The 26,573-nt window shown below is 35.9% G+C and overlaps 1 protein-coding gene across 1 annotated transcript; it reads left to right on the forward strand.

Moving 5' to 3' along the window:
• Nucleotides 1-16,730: 16,730 nt before the first annotated feature.
• LOC123659809 (frizzled-2-like) lies at nt 16,731-22,154 on the forward strand. Its single transcript, XM_045594979.1, has 3 exons — nt 16,731-16,932; nt 19,936-20,132; nt 20,673-22,154. The coding sequence occupies exons 1-3, from the start codon at nt 16,731-16,733 to the stop codon at nt 22,152-22,154; spliced, it is 1,881 nt and encodes a 626-aa protein (XP_045450935.1).
• The last annotated feature ends 4,419 nt before the right edge of the window (nt 22,155-26,573 follow it).

Consider the following 26,573-nt stretch of genomic DNA (forward strand, 5'->3'; position numbering starts at 1 on the left):
TTCCTAGTAATTCAATCAATTGACATTTACCCACTTGTCATATTTTTTGTATATGAATAGCAACAAAAAACAATAATCATCACTTCATCATCATCATCACTTCAGCCTATTACAGTCCATTGCTGGACATAGGGTTGTAAGTTGAAAATAATAATAATAATTAAAAAAAAAAAACAATTCCATCTCTAATTAATATTATTTTGTATCTTAACGCTTACGTTTTTTTTTTTTAATTATAAATTAATATTATACCAACATATACTCTGGAAAAGTAAAACTTGTATCTCTAAATGACATTAATTAATTAATTGAAACACCTGCCTAGTAATTAAACACAATTAGAAGGAGTGTTTTGAAGACAAATTGTTGACAATATATACAACATATACTTGAGTATATCATCGAAGATAGTTATGTAATACATAATTAATATAATTATAGTTTTTGTGTCTATCAGTCACATATATGTGGTGTATGTAATATGTCGGAGACAGCGCTGTATATGGAGAAGTTGTTTTACTTAATTAACTTTATCTTCAAATAATGTTTTGACATCAGTTTAACTTGATAGTAGGTACATAAATCTATATATATAGATTTCGTGTCACGATATATGTTAGCGATACACTCTGAAACTACTTAACCAATTTTTATCAAATTTTGTAAGCATCTGTAATTTGGTCGAACTTGGGAGATAGGGTAATTTTTATCTCAATCGGACGGTAGGTGGCGCTGCTATCGGTATGTAAGGAATCAAATTTGGTAGCTGTTTTCCGGATGGGACGTCTGCTGGGTCCGCTAGTTATTTTATAAGGCATAGTGTACATAACACACCTGTTTAACTTTAAAAAATGATATTTGGTTATTATTTTCATTTTTTTCCGTCAATTGTATCTAACCATTGCTATTGTGTGAGTTTTTTTTTAAATTATATTATATAAAATTTTATGCTCCTCTTTTTCAATACATTCATATAACAGACAGGCAGATAACGGATTTTTATTATTAGTTATAGTCTTTGTATATTAAAATACGAAACTTTAAATATTTAATAGCTACAATGGCATTGTTGCACATAACATAATGCCTATAATTTCATACACACACATCCAAGTATCGATTAAATTGTTGTTTATAATTCATACCAACGTACATTATTCTCTCGCAAGTCGAACTAGTACATTGAATATCAATGAATTATATTTTTTAAATAGGCCTTTATGCGTTTATCTTATGGCTGTAACTCTTGTAATTAATTACTGCGACAATGACGCCCAAAGCAACTGTTCATTCCGTTTTTTACTCTCACACATTTAAGTAAATGAATTATTTTTTCGCGGAATTATATGTAGCTACAGAATAAAATTCTTTCTACGAACATCGACAAGAAATTGTCGTTTAAATTTTTACAATTACAAGCAGTTAATTTAAAGGACTACATTATTTTAAGTAAAAACTAAAAAGTTGCACAAAAATATAAGTAAACATTAACTTACACATACTAGTATTATTCTTCGTAATTTTTACAAGGAATAGTCTCGTAATAATATTTTTTTTACATAAAAATTATTATAAGTTGAACAAATGAACAGTCAGGCATTTGAAGAAATATTTTAGAAAGAATACAGATCGTTATGTTAACATCTAGAAAGAAGACAGAGATATTTTGCTTTTTTATCGAATTCTCCAAATATAAGCCGCTGTAGCTCCTAACAAAAGAAAACAGTCGTATTGTGTACCTTCTCTTATTAAATGTTAAATTGTTTTGTTTTCGTAAACTTACCGTGAAAATTAGTCCATTTCAATCATGAAGCAATAAATTACAATCGCTTTGAATATAAAATTGTACACAGAATATTAGAACGTGGCGGGCGTCCTCGGAAATGTCACGTCCCTTTTGTTTCAAAATTCCCTTTTTTCCATTCCGTATCGATCCCCAGGTAACCGAGAGCGTATGATTTATTGCCAGCTTGTTTGTTCAAATAATCGATCTCTACCGAAACGACCTCAAGGTAATAAAACCTTTAAAGTAATTGTATTTAAGAAGGTTTTTCCCGTGAACCGATCGTCATCTCAATCTAATGGCGGGATAGCGAAAATACCACGTGTCGATATTCACAAAAGGAATATATCGCGGTTTTAAATTGCTGAGACGCGAACAGGTATTGTTTTATGCTTCATTAGATCCGTTAGAATTTATTTTATACTATTTTAATGTTACAAAGAATAAATGAAAATGATACGACTCGCCTCCGTTGATATTAAAACTCGATTTAATGTCTTTAGCCGTACATTCAGTTAAATGATATTCGATTTATTGATATTGCTTTTGAAATTTATTTTATTGGTACTATTTTCATTTGAATATTATGGATACTATTTCACCTGTTATGGATAACGTTTATCGTGCAAATAAGTTACGAATAGACTTTAACAGTAGAAGTTGTTTTGTTCAAATATAGGTATATATAACTAGGTCGGCAAAAAAGCGTATGGCACACCTGACGGTAATCAATTACCTAAGCTTATAGACGTCTGCAACTCCAGAAGCAACGACCCAAGCGCCGACCCAATCCCCTATTCCCCCTGGAGCTCTGATCACCTTACTCACCAACAGGAACACAACACTGCTTGAAAGCAGTATTATTTAGCTGTGATCTTCTGTAAGGTCGAGGTACTTCTAGCAATATGTCATAAATACAGTGAAATTCGATGGTGAAAAAGAATAATATATCAAAAACTTTTATCTGTTAGATATCGTTGTCCTCCATCCGATGGTGTATCCGGTGAAGCAGGCCCTAAGAGTTATTCAACAGCATTACGTTCTGAATTAATGCTCAATTTGTTATCCTTGACTTGATTCAATGAAATTTAATCTTGTAATAAAAGTAATATTAGTTTTAGTTATTCAACTTTATAGATTAACTTTTATTAAGAATTATTTTATTCTTAAATAAACCCGTTATACTTTTAAAAAAAAAAACTCAAAAACAGTTTAAAGATGGTCGTTTATTCTGAAATTATTGTTAATACTTGTTAATAAAATACTTCGGCCGTATCTTAAATTTATCCCGCACGTAAAATAACTAGTTTTTTAATAAATTCGAAGGTCTCATCTTAAGTTCATACAATATACATATACAGAAGCTGCAAGTACTAGCATACAATCAATTTCGTGACATCTGCACAATGAGAAACTGGTTGCAACGTAACCGAACCGCTTCGAGAAATATCAAATAGCATTGGATCCTATTTTTAACAGACTGCCAAATAGTTATTATAGTTCGTATCTATTATTATTAAGTATTGATTTACTCTTTATTATACACACGTTAATTTACATAATAACAAAATAGATTTCAGTAGTCATAGACAACCTTTTTTTTACGTGGGGAAAATCCATCATGGATGGACCCTACAGCGTGGGGGCGTCAGAGGGTTATGTCAGGCTCCTACTGACTAAAAAACCACCACGTGTGAGCAGTCGTCCGCCTGGGTGGGGCGAGATGGGGTCGCGCTAGCATTCGCCACCTTGTCATAGACAACCCTTGTTTATCCTAATAAAGTATAGAGACAAATTCAGTAAGCGTATGTAGTTCGTTATACACTGACATCTAGTCCAATGCGCTAGCAGGCAAGGTTACAATCAACTCATGATAATTTTTACACGCCATATAGTATGTTGTGCCTGAATTTTATGTGTATTTCCGACACGGGATTATTACGGGCTTCCGACACTGGTTTCACATCTCACCAAGTGCCATGTAGTGTCTAAGAGTTTTTTTTACAATTAAAGTAAATATTACTTTGTTTTTTTTTTTTCATTGTACAGTCTATCTATTAAGAAAATATAAAAGTAAACGATGATAAAAGTCACACTAGCACCCCATCGTAATACGATAAAGACCATAAATGTCAACTTCCGCGTAATACCGCAAAACATTCAAACATCAGTGTTATACGACGTCTATTTTATTCTGCAGACGAACATGTTGTACCTATAAACTGTAATTTATGCAGATACAAAACTTCACCCACCAGTTCAGTGCAGTATACAGGGGTATAGGCAAATGAAACAATGATTTTCGAAGTTAAATAAACGTGAAATCGAAAAATACGAGACCATTGAAAATTGATACGACCTTTGCGGTAAAAATAACGACGACTCGATATTTTTGTGAAACAACAAAAAATATATAAAATACTAACATCGAGCGCCGCGCGTTCGCTCGATAAAAATAAAAAGTGGCCGACTTTGAACTCTCGTGATATATTTATATTATAATACAAATATATATATAACACCATAACTATTAATCTTGTTTTATCTTGTTATGTTTTTTTATTCAACATGAAGACGACAACAATATATACTATTTATTATATTTAAAAACATTGTACCTATTTATGCCAAGACTTCTTGTAGATGTAACTCTGAAAGGTATATAGTAATAATAAACATTAATCTTTGAAATTGAAGACTACCAGAAATCTGAAAAACTAATTACATGAAAATGTTTTTGCATAAAATGAATGAAAAACAACGTTACAAAACTCGTATAAAATATGGAAGAGAAGAACTAGGTTGGATTGATTATTATTATTCAACTATTCATTGAAAACATGAGTTCACTCCATTTTTGGCGCGAACTTGTGGAGGCTTTTGTCCAACAGTGGACTGTATTAGGCTGAAGTGATGATGATGAAGAAGAAGAAGAAGAAGAAATATACTTTATTGTGCATATTACAAGCCAACATAACATACATCTTTAAAAAATAAAATTTGCAAAACAATATTATGCACAAAGGCGGTCTTATCGCTAGGTAAGCGATTTCTTCCAGACAACCTTGGGGTAGAGGAGATTTTAAAATAAAAAGAGTAGGGTTATCAAAAGGCAAAACAGAAAATTAAAAAAAAACAAAGTAGATCCTACAATCTAATAATACAATAATATATACATATATACATATGCACACATATATACATATGCACACATATATACATACATATATAAATAGATATATATGATGATGATGATGTCATCTCAGCATAGTTAATCTAGCTTCATTTTGTTAATGGTACAATCGATTGTTTTTTTTTTATTACTACTCTAGTATTGCTTTTATTTCATAACAGCTGTGACACAGATGCACCTGTCCGTTAATATAGAGATTCAACTAAAGATAAAATTTTAAGTTTTTGCTCCCGTGATAAAGGCGAGGCAGAGCGATAAACAAAACAAAGTAATAAATTAAAACTCTCATTTGTTTTATATTAAAACACTGGTAATATATTTTATTCCATATTAGGTTTTGTTTCGCTCGGAAATGTCGCGGTCGTAATTATGCGTAGCTTTTCATTGCGAACCAGGTAAATGTCGTTTGTTACGAGTGTGTACTTCAATAAAAGTATCGAGTTAATAAAAAAATATTTAATTAATTATTTATAATGACAGATAATAAAACTGTTGGTTGATTTTATGTTGTTACTTTTTTATAAGTTTTCCGAAAATACTTATAGATATTGTCAATGTATTTACGACATCACAGCAGTTTGAACTGGTTTCTGTTTAATCAATATATTATCCATTGCTTTCTTTTAGTTAAATATAACATAAAAGCAATATTTATAATATTTATAACCTAAGGCAGAGTTGATGTCTTGCATATCCATGCAAAAGCCACCCTTTTAAGCTTTACTTTGTACCTTAATTATATTTTAAAGTGTTCTATATTAGATTTATATTTAACTAATATCTAATATTGCAACATGTAATATCAGTTCAAAAACAGACGTCCTAATATTACTATAAAAGAAAAGATAAAGTCCATTTCACTGTGTCATTTCGCGTTGGGAACAAGTTTGATTTGTGAAGCGGAAAATTGAGTGAACGAGAAAACATCGACCTGTGTGGGTTGTCTCTCCAACGAGCTGTGCGAAACGCAGCTATATACAAAATATTCAAGTACTGTAGTAGTACAAATACTGTAGTAGTACAAAATTAAATTGTATATTTTAAAAGTAATACTTCTTTACGCTCGCTTGACTTGGTGAGTAAGCTAATGCGTGACGAGAGCGTTACGAAAAGTGTGATCGGGCTAGGCGAACGGGAGTTGAGAGGGAGATATAAGTTTGAGAAGATAGAGAGTTACGTTTCGCAAGATTTACTTCGGTCGCGTGGGCAAAAGCACACTCGTTTTTTTTTTCACATTAAGTAACATTTTAACATATCAAATGATACGAAATCAAATTTTTTTTATTCTAGTAGGCTTATATATTATTAGGCTATTATAGTTATTGTTAATCTATACACCCGATACGAAATATAGATTCTATTGAGAATAATCTAAAACAAACTGAACAGATACTCGTTTAAAGAAGATCAATTATTGTGAACTCCTCCGTGACATACAACGCTGTGGCGTTTATTAGTTAAATATTTAACAGTCCGTGTTCGTCAGTTTGTCCTTTGTTATTAAAACGTTACATATAACTCTTAACATTTTTAAATTACACCATTGATATAATAATAATAGGTACTTCAATATAATTAGAAAAATCAGAGCAACAAATTCGATCTATATTATATAGTGGATGATAATCCTTACGTTGAAGGGATTATGTTTTGACAGTATTTGATTGGCTATTAAGTTATTTGTTCGCAACGTTCACACAACTTTGCTTGACGGATACTCAGTCATATGACGGGTATCTTGGGTATCAATTACGTTTATTAATTAATGTTATTACTTTATCACTCAAAAACATTAAAAATTTGTATACAAAAAGTATGGATTGATCTTAAAAAGTGTTAATTAAGTACTGTCATGATACAACAATATTTTTTTTTAAATGAAAATGTAACTTAGATTTCAAATATATCGGGTAAACACCCGTAAAGTTACATTTAAGGCGACTTGTGTTTTCGTAACCAAAAAAAAAAATTTTTTTAATACTAAAGAAGCCAGTCATCAACATCATCATTCAAAGTTTCAGAAGAATCTGTAACTTATAGTTAGATAATTTTATGTATGTACAAGTGTTCTCACTGCAGTTTATATCAATTAGCACCTAGATACGTTAAGTTACCATTGAGTTTACAGTTGTATTGTCGTTAAAATTCATCTCATGTCCAACTTAGCGAAGACAGCGAGAAAACCTGAATGTTTCGTATAAAATGAGACTTTACCTGGCAGGTAAAGTCTCATTTTATACGAAACAGACAGAATAAGGTGAGTGTGACGAATTAAGCCATGTTCGTGTCCTTAGCATGAAAAAGGACTTTGTTCACACTTGGATCGTTTACATACTACTTGTTTTGTATCTGAGGTGACAAATAAAGCGATCCACCTTATGGTTACCGTATTCTATAGATACCTACATGGAACACCATGAGCATCACAGGTGTGCTGCTAATCAATTATTGCAAAACTATTTACTATTCATAAAATTTTATTGCAATAAAAAAATAACAAATGTTAAAAATGTATATCTAATTCTTTTTCCGGCAATATATTAGACCAACACGATAAAATAAAGTAAACAGGGCTTAATAAAACAATTTAGTAACAATTCCTAGGTATTTCCATAAAATGACAAATGAGTCCCAAAGGACTAACTACATATTAAGTAATAAACACGCAATAATAACTGCCCCAGTGTTGTCACACTAAAATCACAATAGTAATGTCTTAATTGAAACTAATTACTTTATTTTGTATTTTTATTTTCTAACACTAACTGTGCCTCGCGATATCACCCACGTAATTTCAGATCCCGTAGAAATATCTGGGAAAAAAACATTTGTGTTATTATGGATCTCCAGATATCTCCATAGATCTCGTATATAGATATGTACCATGTTTTGTTACAATCAGTTCAGTTGTTTTTTTACATAAAAGATTATTTACCAAACACAATATATCCTACATGCTTAGAAACTGGCGTACTTGAAATACGATTATTAGTAGTATAACAAATCCATGAGAAAATATAACGATAATATAATTTTGAGTGTCGATATTTAGGAGCAGTCACGTCAAACGCGATCGCGACGCGACTGCTGTGCGATATGTCAGCTGTCACCTGTAAGCTGTCACGTCCAGATTCTGTCTACCCTCCGTCCAGATCTTTTCACGCTTACCTCCCTTGATGCTTACCAAAGTTTTTTGGTCGTTTTTTTATGTTCTAGATAATGTGTTTATAAGTAATACATCATTAAAATTAAATGGACGACCTCATCTATCAGTCTTCTTCATTCGTATTCTATGTAACATTGGCGAAAATATCTTGTGTTATTTTGGCACCAACAACATCAAAAATAATAAGGACTTTTGATATAATTGTGGTAGTATTCTGTTACGAAATTAAATAATTAATAAAACGGTATTATGATGACTACTCTTCTAACAAATACAATATCGCCAGAATTCAATATTTTTCATCTTATCTGTTACTGTGTCACATACACACAAATACATATATGTGTGGTAACAATTAAATACCGATTAGTACTTATTAATGTTACGTGCGTCTGCAATGATCGTCATTCGAAGGCGATGCTCCTGTTAGTAATACGTAATTAGACGAGAATAGACGCGTGACTCACTCAGTTCAGATAACTAGAATCTAACAATATATCATAAAACAATGTACATCATACAAATGATATGTTTACAAATAAATTGCTAGTTCATTCGTATTAGCTCTGATGATTATAAATCTTGTAATAATTTCGCTTTTATTTATTTTGCAACACGACAAAAGTGCAAATGTAAACATTTTAAAAAATAAAATTCAATTAAATAATTGATTATGAATTTAACGTAAATAAAAGAATTCCAGTATACAACTTAGTAGTAATTAATTTATTATTATTTATTTAATATTGATTTATCAAATTTATTGTAGTTACAACTCTCCATTACCAGTGATTCATTTTCATTAGGTACATACTGTGAAGCCTAAGTTTACCAACTAATTTTAAAATAACACCAAAAATGTTTATAATTTATATAAAAATGTCTCGTAGCTCTTGTCAAAAATATACACTGTGATTCATTTAATTATATATTTAATCTTAGCCAAATGTTTATGGCCTTATTCGTAATATTTATTAATTCAAATACACATTATCTCGATGTTATTATTAGACTTAATCGTCTAACACAATACCATTAACACAGAATAAATAATTCTCATATTTATTTATTTAAAACTGTGCTATCATGCAGCACTGGATACGTTAACAGACAATTCATTGCGGACCTTTTAGCTTTTGATACTAACACAGGTAAGTCATTTTAACTAGCATTTATGATCTCAACGGGATCATTTTTTTTTTAATTTACTGTACACAAAATTTACAGGTTAAATAATTACCTAAAACTACGATATATTCTACCAGCTAACCTTAGTATATGCAGGAACCTAAAGAGAAGAAAAATCTAAAAATTTTACATCAAATACTTTTTCATTTGATTATAATTTTAAAAGTTTATATTAAAAATAATACAATATGCTATTTACCTTCTCATTACGTTTTTTGGGTAGCTTCGTTCAATTCAGGCTTATCAATAAAAGTGCTGAACAAAAACATACACCACAGCGGTTTGAAAATCCTTGAACTCTTATTTTAGCAAATTATTTTTACAAATTAGTTTTCACGACCAATACGTCATAACTGCATCAGATAACCAAAAAATCGCTTATGGAAGTAAAAACTTCTTTGCGCACGCTTGACTCGGGGAGTGAGCTGTTGAATGCGTGACGAGGGCGTTACGAAAAGTGTGATCGAGCGAGGCGAACGGAGCAAGAGAGAGGTGCGAGCACAAATTTTCTCTCTCTTTCTGTCGTAACCAGCTAAGTTTCGTATATCTAAGTGCAGTAGTGCATATACGTAAGCGTATTGTGCAGAAGTTTTACTTCAGTCGTGTGGTCTAAAGTACATTCTTTTTTTTATGTCATCAAATTCAGAGGCCTAATTGTTTATTAACATTGCTGGTGCAGTGAAGTGCGAGTTCTAATTAGGGTGGGTGTTTAATTTTCGCTCGGAGAATATGCTTGTTTTTGTATAAAAATTTGTAAATATTTACCAAATTTACCGGTTTTTTTCTTTACAGTTCTTGTTTTTTATATGTATTACAAACGCGCTCGATTAAAAATACCAATTTTAAAGAAACTGTAATGAAAATGTGATTAATATCATTTTTCACGATCACAGTTTTAACTCTAAAACATAAAGCTACTTAATAATTTAAATAAACGGAGCAATAACCGACTAAACTATATAAAGACAAGAAAACTGCGAATTACAAGTACTTATTATGTTATTATCATGTCAAACAGACTGCGCTTCAACGGACGCCCGCCGCTGGTGATACCATTGTTTGCTTAATTACAATAGAACTTTGAGACAAATATATGCGTCTGGCACCTCAGTCCTTCCGTGAACATGGTTGCTGTAAACTGAAACGTGGGGCATATAAAAAACCGCGATAAAATCCAAAAAAAGTTGTTTCATTATAATGAGTGAGTAGTTCAAGCGATTTCAAATATATCAAGAAAAGTTAAAGCCTAAATTCCACAATGCATTAGTATAGCAACGCTCACAAAGAATGCAATAACTTAGAAACGTGACCGGGATCCGTCCCATTGACTGCTTATTTTTTGTCACTCGGATCGCTTTGCGAATAACGATTTAAAATGTAACAAAGGAAGTCGGTCTTTATTATATTTTTCTGAGCCGCTGTACAATCTAGGTCGGTAATCTAGCGTCGAATTGTGGACTGTTTAAAATTTTAGTGAGTTTTACAAAATTTTCCTACTTGAATTTTACAGTACTACGCGCTGTGTGCGGTGAAGTTGATTCAGCGAAGTTCTTACCTTTAGTTTCGTATTGTGCTTTCGAATTATAATAGTTTTTTTTTTTAACGTAATCCCAGCAGCTGGTCTCAATAATCAACTCATCTCGGATTTATCTTACTAAGAATAGATGTGTATCACAATTTATAGAGAATTTACGTCAAAACTATCTTCAATCAGCAGAAATCAGATATGAGATATATGCTTATGTATGTAGGTGCATTTCGTAAATCCATTTCTATTAACCTCGACTTAATAATAATAAATAATAATAAGCCTTTTTATTTCCAACAACCTTACGAAACATGTTTTTTCTTGAAATAAAAAATACATACATTTTATTCTAACATAGGAACCCTACAGTTAGTACAGTTCTCCGACTTACTCCATATTTCCCTATTTGCTTTACTTCTCACTCCGGCCTCGGCAAAGCATTCTAATATTTTATTTACAATTAGTACTTTAAAAATTGATTTAAATTGTAACTCTACGCTTTTAAGTCTAAAAAAAGGTGTCTAATATAAACCAATTGAAATACATTAACTTTGATCACAGGTGCCGAAGACGGTGTTTGATCCGTACCCCTATAAAAAAACGAAGTTTATTTAATTGGGAGCTTAGTTATACAAATTAACAGATAAGTGCCGACACTTTTACCATTATATCGCCAGTGAGGCATTCATTCGGATAACAATGGACATTTTACAGATCATTGAACACAGACTGTTAAGCACGGTGTGGCAAAAACAAGGCTTGCTAAGGATGAAGATATTTAATTTGTAATCATTATAGAATTAATTATAGATATAACTAGTAGATATTCTTTCAGCGGTAAATAGTTTGCTCAAAATTTGGAGCAGCACGACTGGGGAAGTACCCTCAACCTTACAGAAGACCACAGCTAAATAATTGTGGTCGCAAGTGTTTGTGTTCCTTTTGTGAGTAAAGTAGCCAGAGCTCCTGGGGCAGGTAAGGGGTTAAAGTTGGCAACCCTTTTGCAACGCTCATAGTCTTGCAGACGGTTTCCACTTACCATCAGGCAGATCGGACGCTTGTATGCCACCTTCTTATTATATTTTTTTTTATAAGGACCTAGTCTACACAAGTGATACATTATCACTCATAGGTACCCATTGTTCTATACTAACCAATTTACGTTAAAAGGTCAAAAACCGAGACTTCAAAATTAATGCAATATGCAAATAGGAGACTCGCATATCTCCATAAGAGTAACAAATGGTAGTAGATATTAAACGAATCGTCGAGCTAGCAGAGATTTTACGTTCCGAGCTAACTGAGCATTGACCACTGGAGCGGCGTTATGTTGTCGCAGGATGCAGGACCGTAAAACTTGCCATAGCGTCGACACTTTACGATTGCGGGCGGTTTCCGATGTAGGCTGAACCGCAAATAACAATAACGTAAATCAAACTAAAATAAAATAAAAATTATATGGGTTGTCATAATAATTCCAACAAATAACAATAGTAAATAAGTTTTCGATCAATGACTTTAAAATGGTTTTTTAAAAAGTTTTGATACACTACGCTTACTACGTTTGTCGTGGGTCGTAATTAGTTGCAAATTTTTCAGTAGTGTTCACGAATAGTCACAGATAAATCAGTAACAATGATGGCGTGGCCGATAAAACTTGAAATTTATAGCAAAAAAAAATCGCGTAATAAATATCTTAGTTGTTCAATGAAACAAGATTATAATAGCAGAATTGAGGGCAATTTATTTTCAAAATGAAACCTCATAATTTATACTGGTTGGTTAATACAAAAGAACTTAAATTACGCGTGCAGAAACAATAGCCATGCTTGTGATATATGTTGGTATAATTACAATTATTGAAATAAACTCAAATAAGTGGAGCTAAAATACATTGAAATTGCTACAAAAAATACATCAACTGAAATTGAAAATCGACCTACATTTAAAAATAAATTTAATTAACCCTTTACCGTTAACAAAAGAATAAATTGATATTAAAAACATGTCGACCAATCACAATTTTTCCAAGTTCATAGAACCTTTAACTCAGATCTTATAAATATGAAAAATATACAAGAATAGTAAATATTACACGCAACAATCAAATACTAGAATTTCTTGTCACACGCATGAAATATTCACCCCAAACGATTGTAGAAAACACGCTGGAAATTCTGGTGACTAAGCGAACGGGGTGAACTCGGGCAAGATATCGGTTGCTTTGACAATATTACGTCGTTTATGGCGAGAGATATCCATTTATTGTCAGTTTGTGTTTCTTAAAAGTCTCAAAAATAAAATGAAAATAATTATGCTATATTAAAGCACACTTTTAAAGCGCTTTAAAATCGTTCTTTTGCAATTAAGTTGCTGGCACATCCGACAGTAAACAAAGCTGTGATTTTTTTTGCCACAATGCTATTACGAACAGAGAGAGATAAAAAATGAGACTAGACCACACGACTGAAGTAAAACTTCTTTAGCAATAAGCCTGCACTATGTCTTAGATATACGAAACGTAACTGGCTATGAGAGAAAGAGAGAAAGAAAATGTGCGCTTGTAACTCTCTCTCTTTCTCCGTTCGCCAGATCTCACTTTTCGTAACGCTCTCGTCATGCATTCACCAGCTGTCCGCAAGTCAAACGTGCGCAAAGAAGTTTTACTTCATAAACTATGGTTTTCAATAAAACCTTCATAAAGTCCTAAATTATCTTCGAATTATTTTCAGTAGTTACGTTTCCGTGAGATTCTTTAAACTCAAAAGTCCCGCCTCTGTTATGGTGTTGTTATATTTCATACACACTACGTTGTCCCTAAATATAAAATCTAAGTAAAGACCTGGTATTACGTCACATTTATAACAGTGTAGCGATTTTGATTTATTTGTTATCCCGACGTCACGCGACCGTTAAAAGTTGAAAATAGAAATCACGAAACGATATTCTTACTGTATAGGTTAGTACGTAACGAAAAAAAAATGTTAAAAAATTTAGAGACTCCAAATTAAAATTGTTATATCATCACACTTTTACATATTATGTACAACACAAGCCGCACCTGGGACTATTATGATTTCCGTTTCTTTCATTAGCCTATCCAATAAAGTACAATACATAAACGAGCCATAGAAGAATTCGTAGATTGATAAGTTTGAGTACTTTCCGAAGTTATTTGAGTCTATGATTGAAGGCTTTCGTCCCCCTGCCTAAGTTCCAAGTCACAGCTTAAAGTTCTCATTATTTTAGCGTCCATATAATTTGTTACGTGATTTTCGATAAAAGTTACAATTAATTACTTCAGTATTAATTATATTGTATTTGGAAAAAAATATCAATGTACAAAATAATTGGCAATGTTACATTTTTATTACAAGTATAAATTTTGTAAATCGCACGGATGTAATTAGTCAAGGTAATAATTTATCGGCTCCACCATGTTTAAATGAAATCGACTATCGCGTTGCAATTAGCATATTATCTTAAAAACGTAATTCACCTCTCGAGATCAATTCGTTGTCTGCTAAAAGCTGTAACCGTGAGCTGGCTCGTCGCCAGCCGATCGGACGTCAACCTCCCAAACACAAATATCCACCCACCGGATAATGACCGATGTCATCGGCGATAGTGAAAAATTACCGAAAATGTCACTCAAGAACGTGTCAGGTAGAAAAACTAAAACGAGGAAAAAAACGCACGTGTTCAAATTTTTTACTAAATATACAGATTTTAATAAATAGCTGTGTTTATATTTAAAAGCTTCCTAAATAAAGTTTTACGTAACTTCGAAACAGTTGAATTGACTTCGGAGACTTTTTAACTCGTCGCTGCACATTTTTTTTTCACTAAAGCAAGGCAGAGATGCAGGTAGAAGCTATCTATACAATAAATCTGCAATCGCATTGCACATAGACATTGAATGACAGTCGTACAATTTTATTTATATTCGATTTTTTCTGCCATACATATCATAAAATGATCTTAACTAGTGCTCATAACAATATCAAGTTTAATTAAACACGTAACGCTTACCTAAAAAATATCAACATCTTTAACGTATGTTTACAGAATAGTGCTAAGTTTCTTTAATCAATTTTTATTTAAAACGTCAGAAAAATATAATATTAAAGATCATTCACCTCCGTAAACCGTACAATTTCTTATTATAAATAAAATAACAAATCGCACATTTCTCGAACGCGTCGTTAAATAAATTCTATTAATATCTTTATTGGTCAGGCATTGAATATGTAGGAATTAAATAGGCGTAACGTGCCGCAGCGCCGGTCCGCGACACGTACGGCAATAAGATCTCGCGAACGAACCAAAACCAACGCCTGTTAGTACTTCCACCGAACCGAACTAAACTGTGCCATTAACGACACGGCACCGGCGTGGTCGCTCTGCTGGCGAGCGCTGTTCGCATAAGTTTGCTATTCACACGCTTTGTGAGATTACGCCATAGATATAGTTCATTTGTAATTCGTTTTCTTTGAATGTAATGTAACGGTAATTTTTTAAATACATTTTTTTGTCCGTTTAAAGTTAAAATTGAACTATTAATGAGATATCAATTAATAATATGACAATGGTAATAGTAAAGGTACCATGAATACCTAATGTTTTATAAAAACAATTTAAATAACTGTAACTTTCACCTATCTTTTATCAGACGTGATACAGTCTCACAATCACACAATGTCAAAATCTATTCAGACTTATTACAGTTGAAGATAAAGGAAACTCTCCTAAATATACCTAATATGTGTGAATTTTATAAGCATAATACTCGTTATCTGCGCAAACGTGTAAAAATAATTACTTTAAATTTGTTCACAGACACCACAGTGAACAAAGAATCGTATAATAAAATTCATCACAGCTATCATCCAGGCTATCTACATACGTAAACATAATGAACATTCATTAGTTAACAAAACAGGTTATTTAAAGTAACGATTTGAATATTTAACTATAAACGACGTACCATATTTTGAGGATTTTAATGTATCTTTAGAATTATTATAATAAGTTTTATTAATTATTTTATAATTTTCAAGCAAGTTCACAAAATTATTATGTTTCCGTTATTAAGCTATTATTAAATTAGAATGTACAAAAATATACACATTAAATTCTTGACGTTCATGATTACTGTCTTAATTAACAAAATTACTTATTTCTATCTTGACATTAGCAAAATCAACTGCTTTCTTACACGTAATATAATTTCGAAATCTTGAAACACTTCAAGCAACGTTGATATATTGTTATACCATGTGCACTTTACAAAAAGTAATAATTGTGTTTGCAGGCAAACGAAGAAAAACCGACTTCAATTTTATCGACAAGTAATACAACGTAGGTAGATGAAAAAATAGTCAAGTAAATACGCATTATCAAAGATTACTCCAAAAGTTGTAATCAGATCTCGATGAAATTTAAATGTCCACATGAAACAACAAAAACATCGGCTTTCGATTAAATTGAAAATCATCAAAATTCCCTTGATCTCTCTCTCCCATCATCAGATCCTGGTTTCCTTATCATGGTACCAAACTAGGGATATCTCCTTTCCAACATAAAAAAGTATTATCAAAATCGGTTCATAACCGACGGAGTTATCCCCGAAAATACATAATATATATATCTACGGTCGAATTGAGTAACCTCTTCCTTTTTTTGAAGTCGGTTAAAAAAGTGAGTGTATCCGCCTCTAAAACGACCGCAGATTTAACGACGCAGGCGGAGCCGAGCGCACGAACTGCTTTACGATAACAAGCATTGTTTATTGTGCGTCGATACGTCGGTATTGCTATTGAAATTGCAACGAGAATAACTAGTATCGGAATATTACAGGCGTTTCTAAACGATGCCGGTAGAACGCTGTTTCCAGAACAGTCATGCTAATCTAGATTCTAGAATAACAACGAGATTCTCGCATGCGCATATACAGTCGATTGTTCAAAGACTTTTTCATACAAAACTGCAATTTATAGATTTAGTTGTTAAAATGGTACAGTTAATTTTAGTATATAGTAACGCCTACGCGATGCACGAAATAGATGTAAAAGGTACGTTTCGAATAGAAACAGCAGGGCTATTCTGTAAATAACCATTTCGATATCGAGCTTCACCTGAGTGACAGCGCTCACTTCGAAAGCGAACCCACTTCACCTTGGTTTGGAATTCTGTAAACATTTCGTACGCACAAGCGATGTGAAGTGAGTGTCGAATCGAAGAGCGGCAATTTAGAGCTGTGTTTATTTTATCGATATTCTTTTCTTATGACTTTATTTTAGAATATGTGCATGAAGTCAAGTGTCGAATCAAGTCTCGAATTGTGATGTGTGAAGCGGTAAATCCCCTTACAGAATACCGAATTCATACTATTAAATGTCAACGTTCTCACGCAACAGGGTTCGACTCGTCGCCGCACTCACAAGTGTGGCGCTACGGGACTGTCGAGTTTTAATGAATACGAATTTGATATCTCACTGCGGATTCCGCTGTCGAGACACGAAAATGTTCTTACAGAATAGCACTACAGGCGTCCCGAGCAGGCCACGTGTTGAAGCGTCGTGTCGTTAAGCGCATTAACTGCCGTGCAGCGCAGTCGTCGGGACTCGGCGCTCGTCCGCCGTACGTTAAACAGAGAAGGATGTAAATTAACACTCAATTATTCAATTTTGATCAAGAAATGTTTTATTTCGCAACAAATCAAAACTAAATATGCCAAAAATTGTTTTTACGTTCAGTCAGTCAATTCAGTCTATTGCAGTCCACGGCTGGGCATAGGTCTCCCTAAGTTCGCACTAGATAACCCAGTTTTCCGCAATCTTCATCCAGCGTCTACTGGCAATCTTAAATAGATCGCGGTCCAGCGGGCCGGAGGACGTCCCATTCTGCGTTTGCCAATACGCGGCCTCCACTCCAGGACACGTTTGCTCCAGTGGCCATCGGTGCTGCGACTCAGGTGATCAACCCACTGCCACTTCAACTTGCTAATTCTGTGAGCTATGTCGGTTACTTTCGTTCTCTCGCGGATAGAGACTTTGAGACAGACCCCAAGCATAGCTCGTTCCATTAGACGTTGGGTGACTTTAAACTTAGTGACTTCGTCCGTGTCCACGTCTCGGCACCATATGTTAAAATAAACAGGACGCATTGCTCGAAGACTTTTCTCTTTACGAATTGCGAAATCTTTGGAGTGAAGACTCCACAAAGTCAGCCAAAAGTCAACCGAATTCTTCTATAGATTTCCTTCTCGAAGTTGTTTCAGCCTGGCTGAATACATTATAACATTTTATGTATAAAAAAAACAATAAACAATTAAAAACAAAATTAAACGAAAAACAACAGTGTAACGAAACAAAAAAGAAGGTCATTCAGCGCTGTTGAAATGTGGAGAACGGGTAAAACGATCTCCAAAGTTCAACGCTGTTTTCAGTGACGACTGCGGGGAAGACTACGAACTAGTACTAGCTATAAATAAATATTAAATAATCTTTTTCGTATATTAAAAAAGTTAGTAATTTCATTAATATGGGTAAAGGGTACTCGTGAAGTTATTAACAAACGAAAGCTCGTTAAAAAGTATTCGATCAAAGCATTCTGCGACCAATTTAAAATATCAATCACGCGTCTTGCGCAAGTTGCACATAACCACGGTTTTCGCAGAAAACATACCTAATTACCTACATATTCTTTTGTAACCGAATATATTTATGTTTTCCAAGACGTACATGCGAACCAAAATATTTAACTTATTCGCATATTTTAAAAAATATGTCTCCGTATTTCCATATTTCCGTTTAATAACTAATTAAAATGCAATTAAGCAACTGACGAACCGGTCGGTCGGTGCAAGCGATCCTTATACGCGGGTCTACCGCATGCTCGCCACAGCACGGCGGAAACTAACATCACCTCGATTACCAACTTTATTCGTTTTACGTTAACGACCATTTCTTCAGAACATTTAGTGCCACCGTAATCGGCTAATCGTCTATATATATCGACACATGGCCTGACTAAAATAAATAATGGCATTTAACCGGAATCTATCTCGTTGAGCTTATGTCCGATTTCGATGAAGAAATGCATTTTTGATGATCATAATTTAAACTTTTAACATTTTACACCTGAACAAAAAGTATGGGGATGTATTTCAACGAAATCGAAACTTGATTTTGAAGAATGAGATTTTGATGTTTCTTGTCGTTCTTTTCGTGCAATATCTAATGTAATGGACAATATGGAAGAATTTTTATATTTATGGTTTCCTCCGACATGGCTCGCATAGGATCGTTCGAATATTAATCATTGTTTCTGATTCACGTCTCGTTTGTTGTACTAATACTGAATGTTGACTAATGAATGCTAACGAAGTGGTTTTGTGAGCAACATTCTAAACTTGAATTGGCTCTCATTACGTTCATAATTACTGCTTTAGAACGGCACGGCGTCAATTTGTTTTACATGAAATTGAAAGATATCAAAATTTCTTTTTCATAAACGACATTTTTTATTATTATTGTAAAGTACGCTTACAATTGATTTCGTTTTTATAAAGTAAAGTCTCGGAATATGTGATTTTGAAAAAATATTTTAAGCGAAAGTTACAAAATGAAAACTATTTTGTTTAAGACTTCAATGTATCCTGAAAACTATTATACATATATATATAAATCTGTCCGTTAAATTGTTAAAATGTTATCAAATTATCAGTTTTAAAATTTTAAGAGGAAGATGTAAAACAAGATATTAAGTTATTTATTATGTTTGTCTTCAATCATTTTTAGCTCCCGATGTCACAAGACTCTCTAGCATCACGGTAACTGCGTCAATCTGTGTCCCTATCAAAATTATGTATATCCCCTTTTACATCTTTTTAAATATTAGTATTAAGTTATGCCCGGTTTGCAATATTCAGAAAACGGTTCGTTTTACTTACGAACCATTGAAATTAAAACAAGACCTGTTCTAAACGAACCGTTCCTGGACTAATAAATCAGGCATTAACCGACTACATTTTGAAATGAATTTCCACCATACTTACGTATCGATATTTGCAGATGCGGTGAGCGGCTCGAGCATGAGAGCCCCAGGAGCGCGCGCAGCACTCGCGCTGCTGCTGGCCGCGCTAGCGGTCGACGCGCTGCAGCCGCGCTGCGAAGAGATCACCATCCCCATGTGCCGCGGCATCGGATACAATCTCACATCCTTCCCTAACTCCTTAGACCATGATACGCAGGACGAAGCTGGCCTTGAGGTGCTTACACTTCTGTACATACGTATCTTTGCTTCATACTTATCTTTTTAAAGAAATACGCCGTCAAATAAGCGTATGTCTCACCTGATGGCAAGCGATTATCATAGCTTATAGACGCCTACAATGCCAGAAGCATCGCAAGCGCGTTGTCGACCTCACCTCCAATCTATTACCGGACACTCTTTAAATATTAAAGAAAAAAAAGAGATGATATTGATCGGTTATGAGATAATATTTTATGAGCTTTATCGCTTCAGCCTGTAATATCCCACTACTGGGCATAGGCCTCTTTCCCCATGTAGGAGAAGGATCAGAGCTTAATCCACCACGCTGCTCTAATGCGGGTTGGCGGATATGAGCTTTATACTGTCTCACAATACGAACAACAATTAAGATTAGGGTTGACTTCAAAATTGTGACACAATAGATTCAATAAACTAGTCAGTCGTTAATTATCTGACGCTGACGCTGTCACTGAAACCATTAAATTAGCGTAGAAGTTTTACGCATCGTCTACACCTCACACTTCCGTCGTTCCAGGTGCACCAGTACTGGCCGCTCGTGGAGATCAAGTGCAGCGCGGACCTGAAGTTCTTCCTGTGCTCCGTGTACACGCCCATCTGCATCGAGGACTACGCCAAGCCGCTGCCGGCGTGCCGCAGCGTGTGCGAGCGCGCGCGCGCCGGCTGCGCGCCGCTCATGCAGAAGTACGGCTTCCAGTGGCCCGAGCGCATGGCGTGCGAGCGCCTGCCGCGCCAGGGCGACCCCGAGCACCTGTGCATGGAGGAGCCGGAGCGCGCGCAGGAGCCCGAGCCGCCGCGCGCGCCGCCGCGCCGCCCGCACCGCAAGGACTGCAAGGACCCAAAAAACTGCGACGCGGCTGCGGGCAGCGAGCCGCCGGCCGGCGAGTGCGCGTGCGCGTGCCGGCCGCCGCTCGTGGCCGCGCGCAACGCCAGCGCGCCCGCCCCCGCGCCCGCCCTGGCCGCCCCGCCCGCCCTGCCCGGCCTGCCCGGCCTGCCCGCCTGCGCGCTGCCCTGCCGCGGCGCCTTCTTCACGCGCGAGGAGAAGGAGTTCGCGGCCGTGTGGGTCGCGCTGTGGGCCGGCCTGTGCGCCGCCTCCACGCTCATGACGCTCACCACCTTCCTCATCGACTCGCAGCGCTTTAAGTACCCCGAGCGGCCCATCGTGTACCTGTCGGCGTGCTACTTCATGGTGGCGCTCGGCTACCTGGCGCGCCTGGCGGTCGGCCACGAGGAGATCGCGTGCGACGGGCCGCTGCTCAAGACGTCGACGGCGGGCCCGAGCGCCTGCACGCTCGTCTTCATCCTCGTGTACTTCTTCGGCATGGCGTCGTCGATCTGGTGGGTCGTGCTGTCCTTCGCGTGGTTCCTCGCCGCCGGACTCAAGTGGGGCAACGAAGCGATCGCCGGACACGCGCAGTACTACCACCTGGCCGCGTGGCTGGTGCCCGCCGCCAAGACCGTGGCCGTGCTGCTGGCGGGCGCCGTGGACGGCGACCCGGTGGCCGGCGTGTGCTACGTCGGCAACACGTCGTCCGACAACCTCAAGAAGTACGTGCTGGCGCCGCTCGTGGTGTACTTCGCGCTCGGCGCCACGTTCCTGCTGGCCGGCTTCGTGTCGCTGTTCCGCATCCGGTCCGTGATCAAGCGGCAGGGCGGCATCGGCGCGGGCTCCAAGGCCGACAAGCTGGAGAAGCTCATGATCCGCATCGGCGTGTTCAGCGTGCTGTACGCCGTGCCGGCCGGCGCCGTGCTGGGCTGCCTGGCCTACGAGGCGGGCGGCCGCGAGGCGTGGCTGCGGCGCGTGGCGTGCGGCGCGCCGTGCGGCCCGCGCCCGCTCTTCTCCGCGCTCATGCTCAAGTACTTCATGGCGCTGGCCGTGGGCATCACGTCGGGCGTGTGGATCTGGTCGGGCAAGACGCTGGAGTCGTGGCGGCGCGTGTGGCGCGGGGGCCGCGCGCCGCCGCCGGCGCACCGCGCGCTGGTGAAGGGCGCCGTGTGACGCGCCCCCGCGGGGCCCGGCGCCCCGCCCGCCCCGCCCGCCCCGCGCGCCCCGCCCGCCCCGGCCGTGCCGCCCGCGCCGACCGCCCCGCCCGCCTCGCTGCCGCCCGGGGCGCCCTCGGCGCGCTCGGCGCAGCCGCTGTCCGACTACGGGCCGGTGTAGGCACCGAACTGTCGGCCCTCGAGTGCCATACGATGACCCCAGTGTCGCCGATCGTCATATACGTAATAGTGATAAGGAGGCGCCGAGCCCGCGCGCTTTTCAAACTTTCGAATTGTAGTCCCGCTAACCTTAGCGCTTGTAGAGTTCACGCCGACGAATCTTGTCCGGAAAGTGACCGTGTGTCGGTCCCGGCCACCGGACGCGAGCCACTTCCTACCTGCCGCGGTAATTCACTCGACTAGTAACTAGCGCGAGTCGTCCAGTGAGTGTTCTTGGGACCTAAATAGAGCGGGAACTCGCGACCTTGTTTAGGAACGGAAGGAGATATTAAGTGGCATAACCTGATTAGCCCCACGGACTCGGATAAAAATCTAGAATAGAACGAACGTTAGTGATTAGTCTATTTAAAACGACGCTATTCAAAATACCTTTAAACGAGTCAGTAAGACTAAAATTTTATAAATCTCAATTTTTAAATATTACGTACCTAAAATTATATTCCTTTAAAGGTGATTTGAAATAGAGTTACCGTTAAAATTGTAAAACACTGCCATAGCCGACCACGGTTGATTACTAATGTGCTTGGAAGTTCATATTTATATAAAGACCGTAATATTTGTATAGAAATATAGCAATAAGCTTTCATAATCTAAGTCAGTCTTATGTAAATATTGTAATAAGTCGAATAGCATCTGAATACGAGAACTACCCGCATGTAAACTAACGAGCACGCAGCGCCACCCTCGGCGGCGGCCTCTAGCGGCGAGCGGCGCGCCGGCCGCGTGTCGTGTGTCGTCTGTCGTGTGTCGTGTGTCGTGTGTCGTGTGTCGTCTGTCGTCTGTCGTCTGTCGTCTCAGACTACAGTCGGCGCCGCACGGTGTGCAGTCATTTTGTATATCTTTCTATATTAGTGTACCCCCGTCGTGACGACTGGCACGATTGTATACACGGACGTCGCGGCCAATAAATGGTCATGTAATTTATTTTATATCTTAACTGTAGATAAATAAAGTGACTTTTTTATGTATCATATTTGTTTCTTTATTGTTCCTCACCCAATACCGACCACTATCGATACAAACGTTGCAATATATTACTGACTATAAGAAACAATGCCAATATAGTGTGATCAGGAATAAAAAGAAGACAAAAAATTGCAATAAATTCCTTCTTTTTTCTTTTTCACACGACACAAGAATAACCTATAAAATGTCATAAATAAAACATCCCTTACATAATGCAGGCTTGTAACGATACAAAAACGAATATCAGTCTGTAAAATTTTATTTAAATGACCCGCTATTTATACACTGGATACAATTTCCAATATAATTATTGCTAGTTTGAACATCGTTCATCCGGCTCGGCAACAACGAACTAATACAAACAACACTTAGTTCTATGGACGTCTGTTTGTGGGTAACAAAACATCTATTATAACAGTTGTTAGACTATTGACATTGTGGAAGAATCGAGAACCAAAATCACTTCAATTTTGACATTGATTTTGTATATACAGATGAATTCCCTGCTGAACATTACAAATAAAAAAAACGATGATTTGTATGGGAAATTATTGTTTTTTTTATTTAGAATTTTCAGCAGGGATTATAGTTATTCGCACAGATATTGAAAGTTGGACGACAGAATTAAGTGCAGGGCTCGCAAGTAGAAAATATTTTTTTCATTCTTCATCCTTACCATAAAATGTTGAACTAAATTCAAGTAAGAAGTCAGTGATCAGTATACGTACCTATAAAGAAACGAAATAAAAATAATAAGAATCCTGTGTTGAGAAACACTTTTGATTGATTCCTAATTCAAGTGATTTTGGCTATAATCGAGTTTATATTAGTAGAAAAATATTAAAGCCTCCAAATCATTTACCGTATTTTCAATAAACTTAAATTGAAATTAATAAAAGTAACTTCATCACATTTAAGACGGTAAGGTAAGTAAGGTACTCACTACCATATTATTGTGAAAACTACAAATCTTATTTACCTGTCGATGGCATTTAATAAAACATACTAGCGCCATCTACCAACTAAAATCTACACGACCTTATACTATGAAATATATACACTATAATACTTAAATACTCATTAAATTCTATCACATTACTTTACGTATATCGTTCATGGACAAATGCTTGACAAAGATTATTGCTATTACGTACATGGTACTATTAATTATTGTACTACATAAGGCCTGTTTCACCGGTTTTAGTAAATGCTATTTGACAGATATTCAACAGAAAAAATGTTGATATATTATTATTTTTTACCATAGAATTTCACTATTGTTATGATATATTTCTATTCGCAAGTATGAATCTAAAAGTTGTAGTTTGCTAATTAAGAAGAAACTGCTGGATAAACTTTAGTCACACTCGGTGAAACTGGACCTTAATCTTGTATATTAAAAATACAATACACTTTTTTTTAATTTTAAGCTTTGAAAATATCTTAAAATGTATAATATTACAGAGATTACCTCTAAAACTACAGATATTAAGTTTTCATTACAATTACATAAATGGCAGTATAATTTTCTTCTAGCATTACTACGTTACAACAAGAATACATTACAAACTAAGGAATTAAAAATAAATATGAAAAATCACTAACCCTTGCAACAATGTAACAATTAAATCAGTTAAGACAAATAAAAAAACTCAATTAAGTACTAATTATTTAAAAAAAAATTAATTATATTTTAGACCTTGAGTTTACTCCTTAAGAATCGATTTTCATATAAGGCCCCCGATATATAATTGCGTTTGCAGACAAACGAAAAAAAAAACCGACTTCAATTACATCGACACAACGTAGATCGACGAAAAATAGTCAAGTAACTACGCGTTATCAAAGATTACTCAAAAAGTAGTTATCAGATCTCGATAAAATTTAAATGTGACCACACGATAAACATCAGCTTTTGATTAAATTAAAAATTATCAAAATCGGTACACACAGTAAAAAGTTATGCGGATTTTCGAGAGTTTCATCCATCATCAAATCCTGATTTCCTTATCATGGTACAAAACTAGGGATATCTCCTTTCCAACAAAAAAAGAATTATCAAAAGCGGTACATCCAGTAAAAAGTTATGTGGTATAATACAACGTAGGTCGACGAAAAAAGCGTCAAGTAAAAACGCATTGTTAGATATAACTCTAAAACTAGTGGTTAGATCTCAAATAAATTTAAATGGGACCAATTGACACACACCACCTTTCGATTAAAAAAAAAATTGTCGAAATCGGTTCACCCGGTCAAAAGTTCTGATGTAACATACATAAATTGATTATTTTGTTTTTATTGAATTGTTTAAATTGTTTGTTAAATTTAATGTTACTTGTTGTGATGAACTTAACTGACTAACTACGGTAACTGTAATGTTAGTTCTAAGTTTTTGTTAATGCATAAATAAATAAATAAAAAAAAATACAGTTGAATTGAGAACCTCCTCCTTTTTTGGAAGTCTGTTAAAAAAACATATGAGGAGTAAAATCTATTGAAATAATGACTTAGTTAGACGTTCTTGTGCGCTATCTATCGAAACCCTCGTATTGGCTTCCGATAGATGGCTTTACGACGTTTTCTAATAGCGCCGATAGATGGCGTTATTTGATTCGTTTATTTACCATTTGATACGGCATTAATCTTTTTCTTAGACTAGTAAGCCTTTTTGTGCCTATTTAGACAGTCGATCTGAAGGAGTAAACTCCAGTCGTGCGCCGGAGCTGACACACATACTTTTTTAAATTGTTTTTTTTTTTATCATCTTCCTATTTACAATAACATTCAAGTTTTGTCTTTGTTTAAGTCATTATTTTTCATAATTTACATTTTAAACAAAGGTTTTGATTTAACTTAACTTAAGCGAACTAAACAGTTAGTTAAACGAACGTTTAGTCAGTTACATTTAATGTTAGTAAACTCAAGAAATATCACAGTCTTGAGAACAATTTCATACAGTATTCTAACTGTACGTTTTAGACAGTACAGAGGGAAGCCCAAGCCACCTATTTTACGGCCCTATTCAAGCCCTATTTCAAGGCCGTACTATTTTCTGGGACATGTGAATTAGGGCTGATACATTGACACATTTTATTGAAAATAATAATAATAATATTTATATACAATAAAAACAAATTAACTTTAAGTTTTGCATGTTTTGAAACTGTGAATATGTGTATTGCACTTTCTAAAGTATTTCTTTATAAAAAAGAAAATGTGGCAACGCTACAAC

This window comes from Melitaea cinxia, chromosome 14 (assembly GCF_905220565.1).
Source record: "Melitaea cinxia chromosome 14, ilMelCinx1.1, whole genome shotgun sequence".
Lineage (NCBI taxonomy): Eukaryota > Metazoa > Arthropoda > Insecta > Lepidoptera > Nymphalidae > Melitaea > Melitaea cinxia.

Bases quoted from the DNA above. Each gene is read 5' to 3' on its own strand.
- LOC123659809 (XM_045594979.1), top strand. From the start codon at position 16,731: ATGCCGGTAGAACGCTGTTTCCAGAACAGTCATGCTAATCTAGATTCT. The intron at 16,933-19,935 runs GTACGTTTCGAA...CGATATTTGCAG, and splicing joins GCACGAAATAGATGTAAAAG to ATGCGGTGAGCGGCTCGAGC. The intron at 20,133-20,672 runs GTGCTTACACTT...CCGTCGTTCCAG, and splicing joins AGGACGAAGCTGGCCTTGAG to GTGCACCAGTACTGGCCGCT.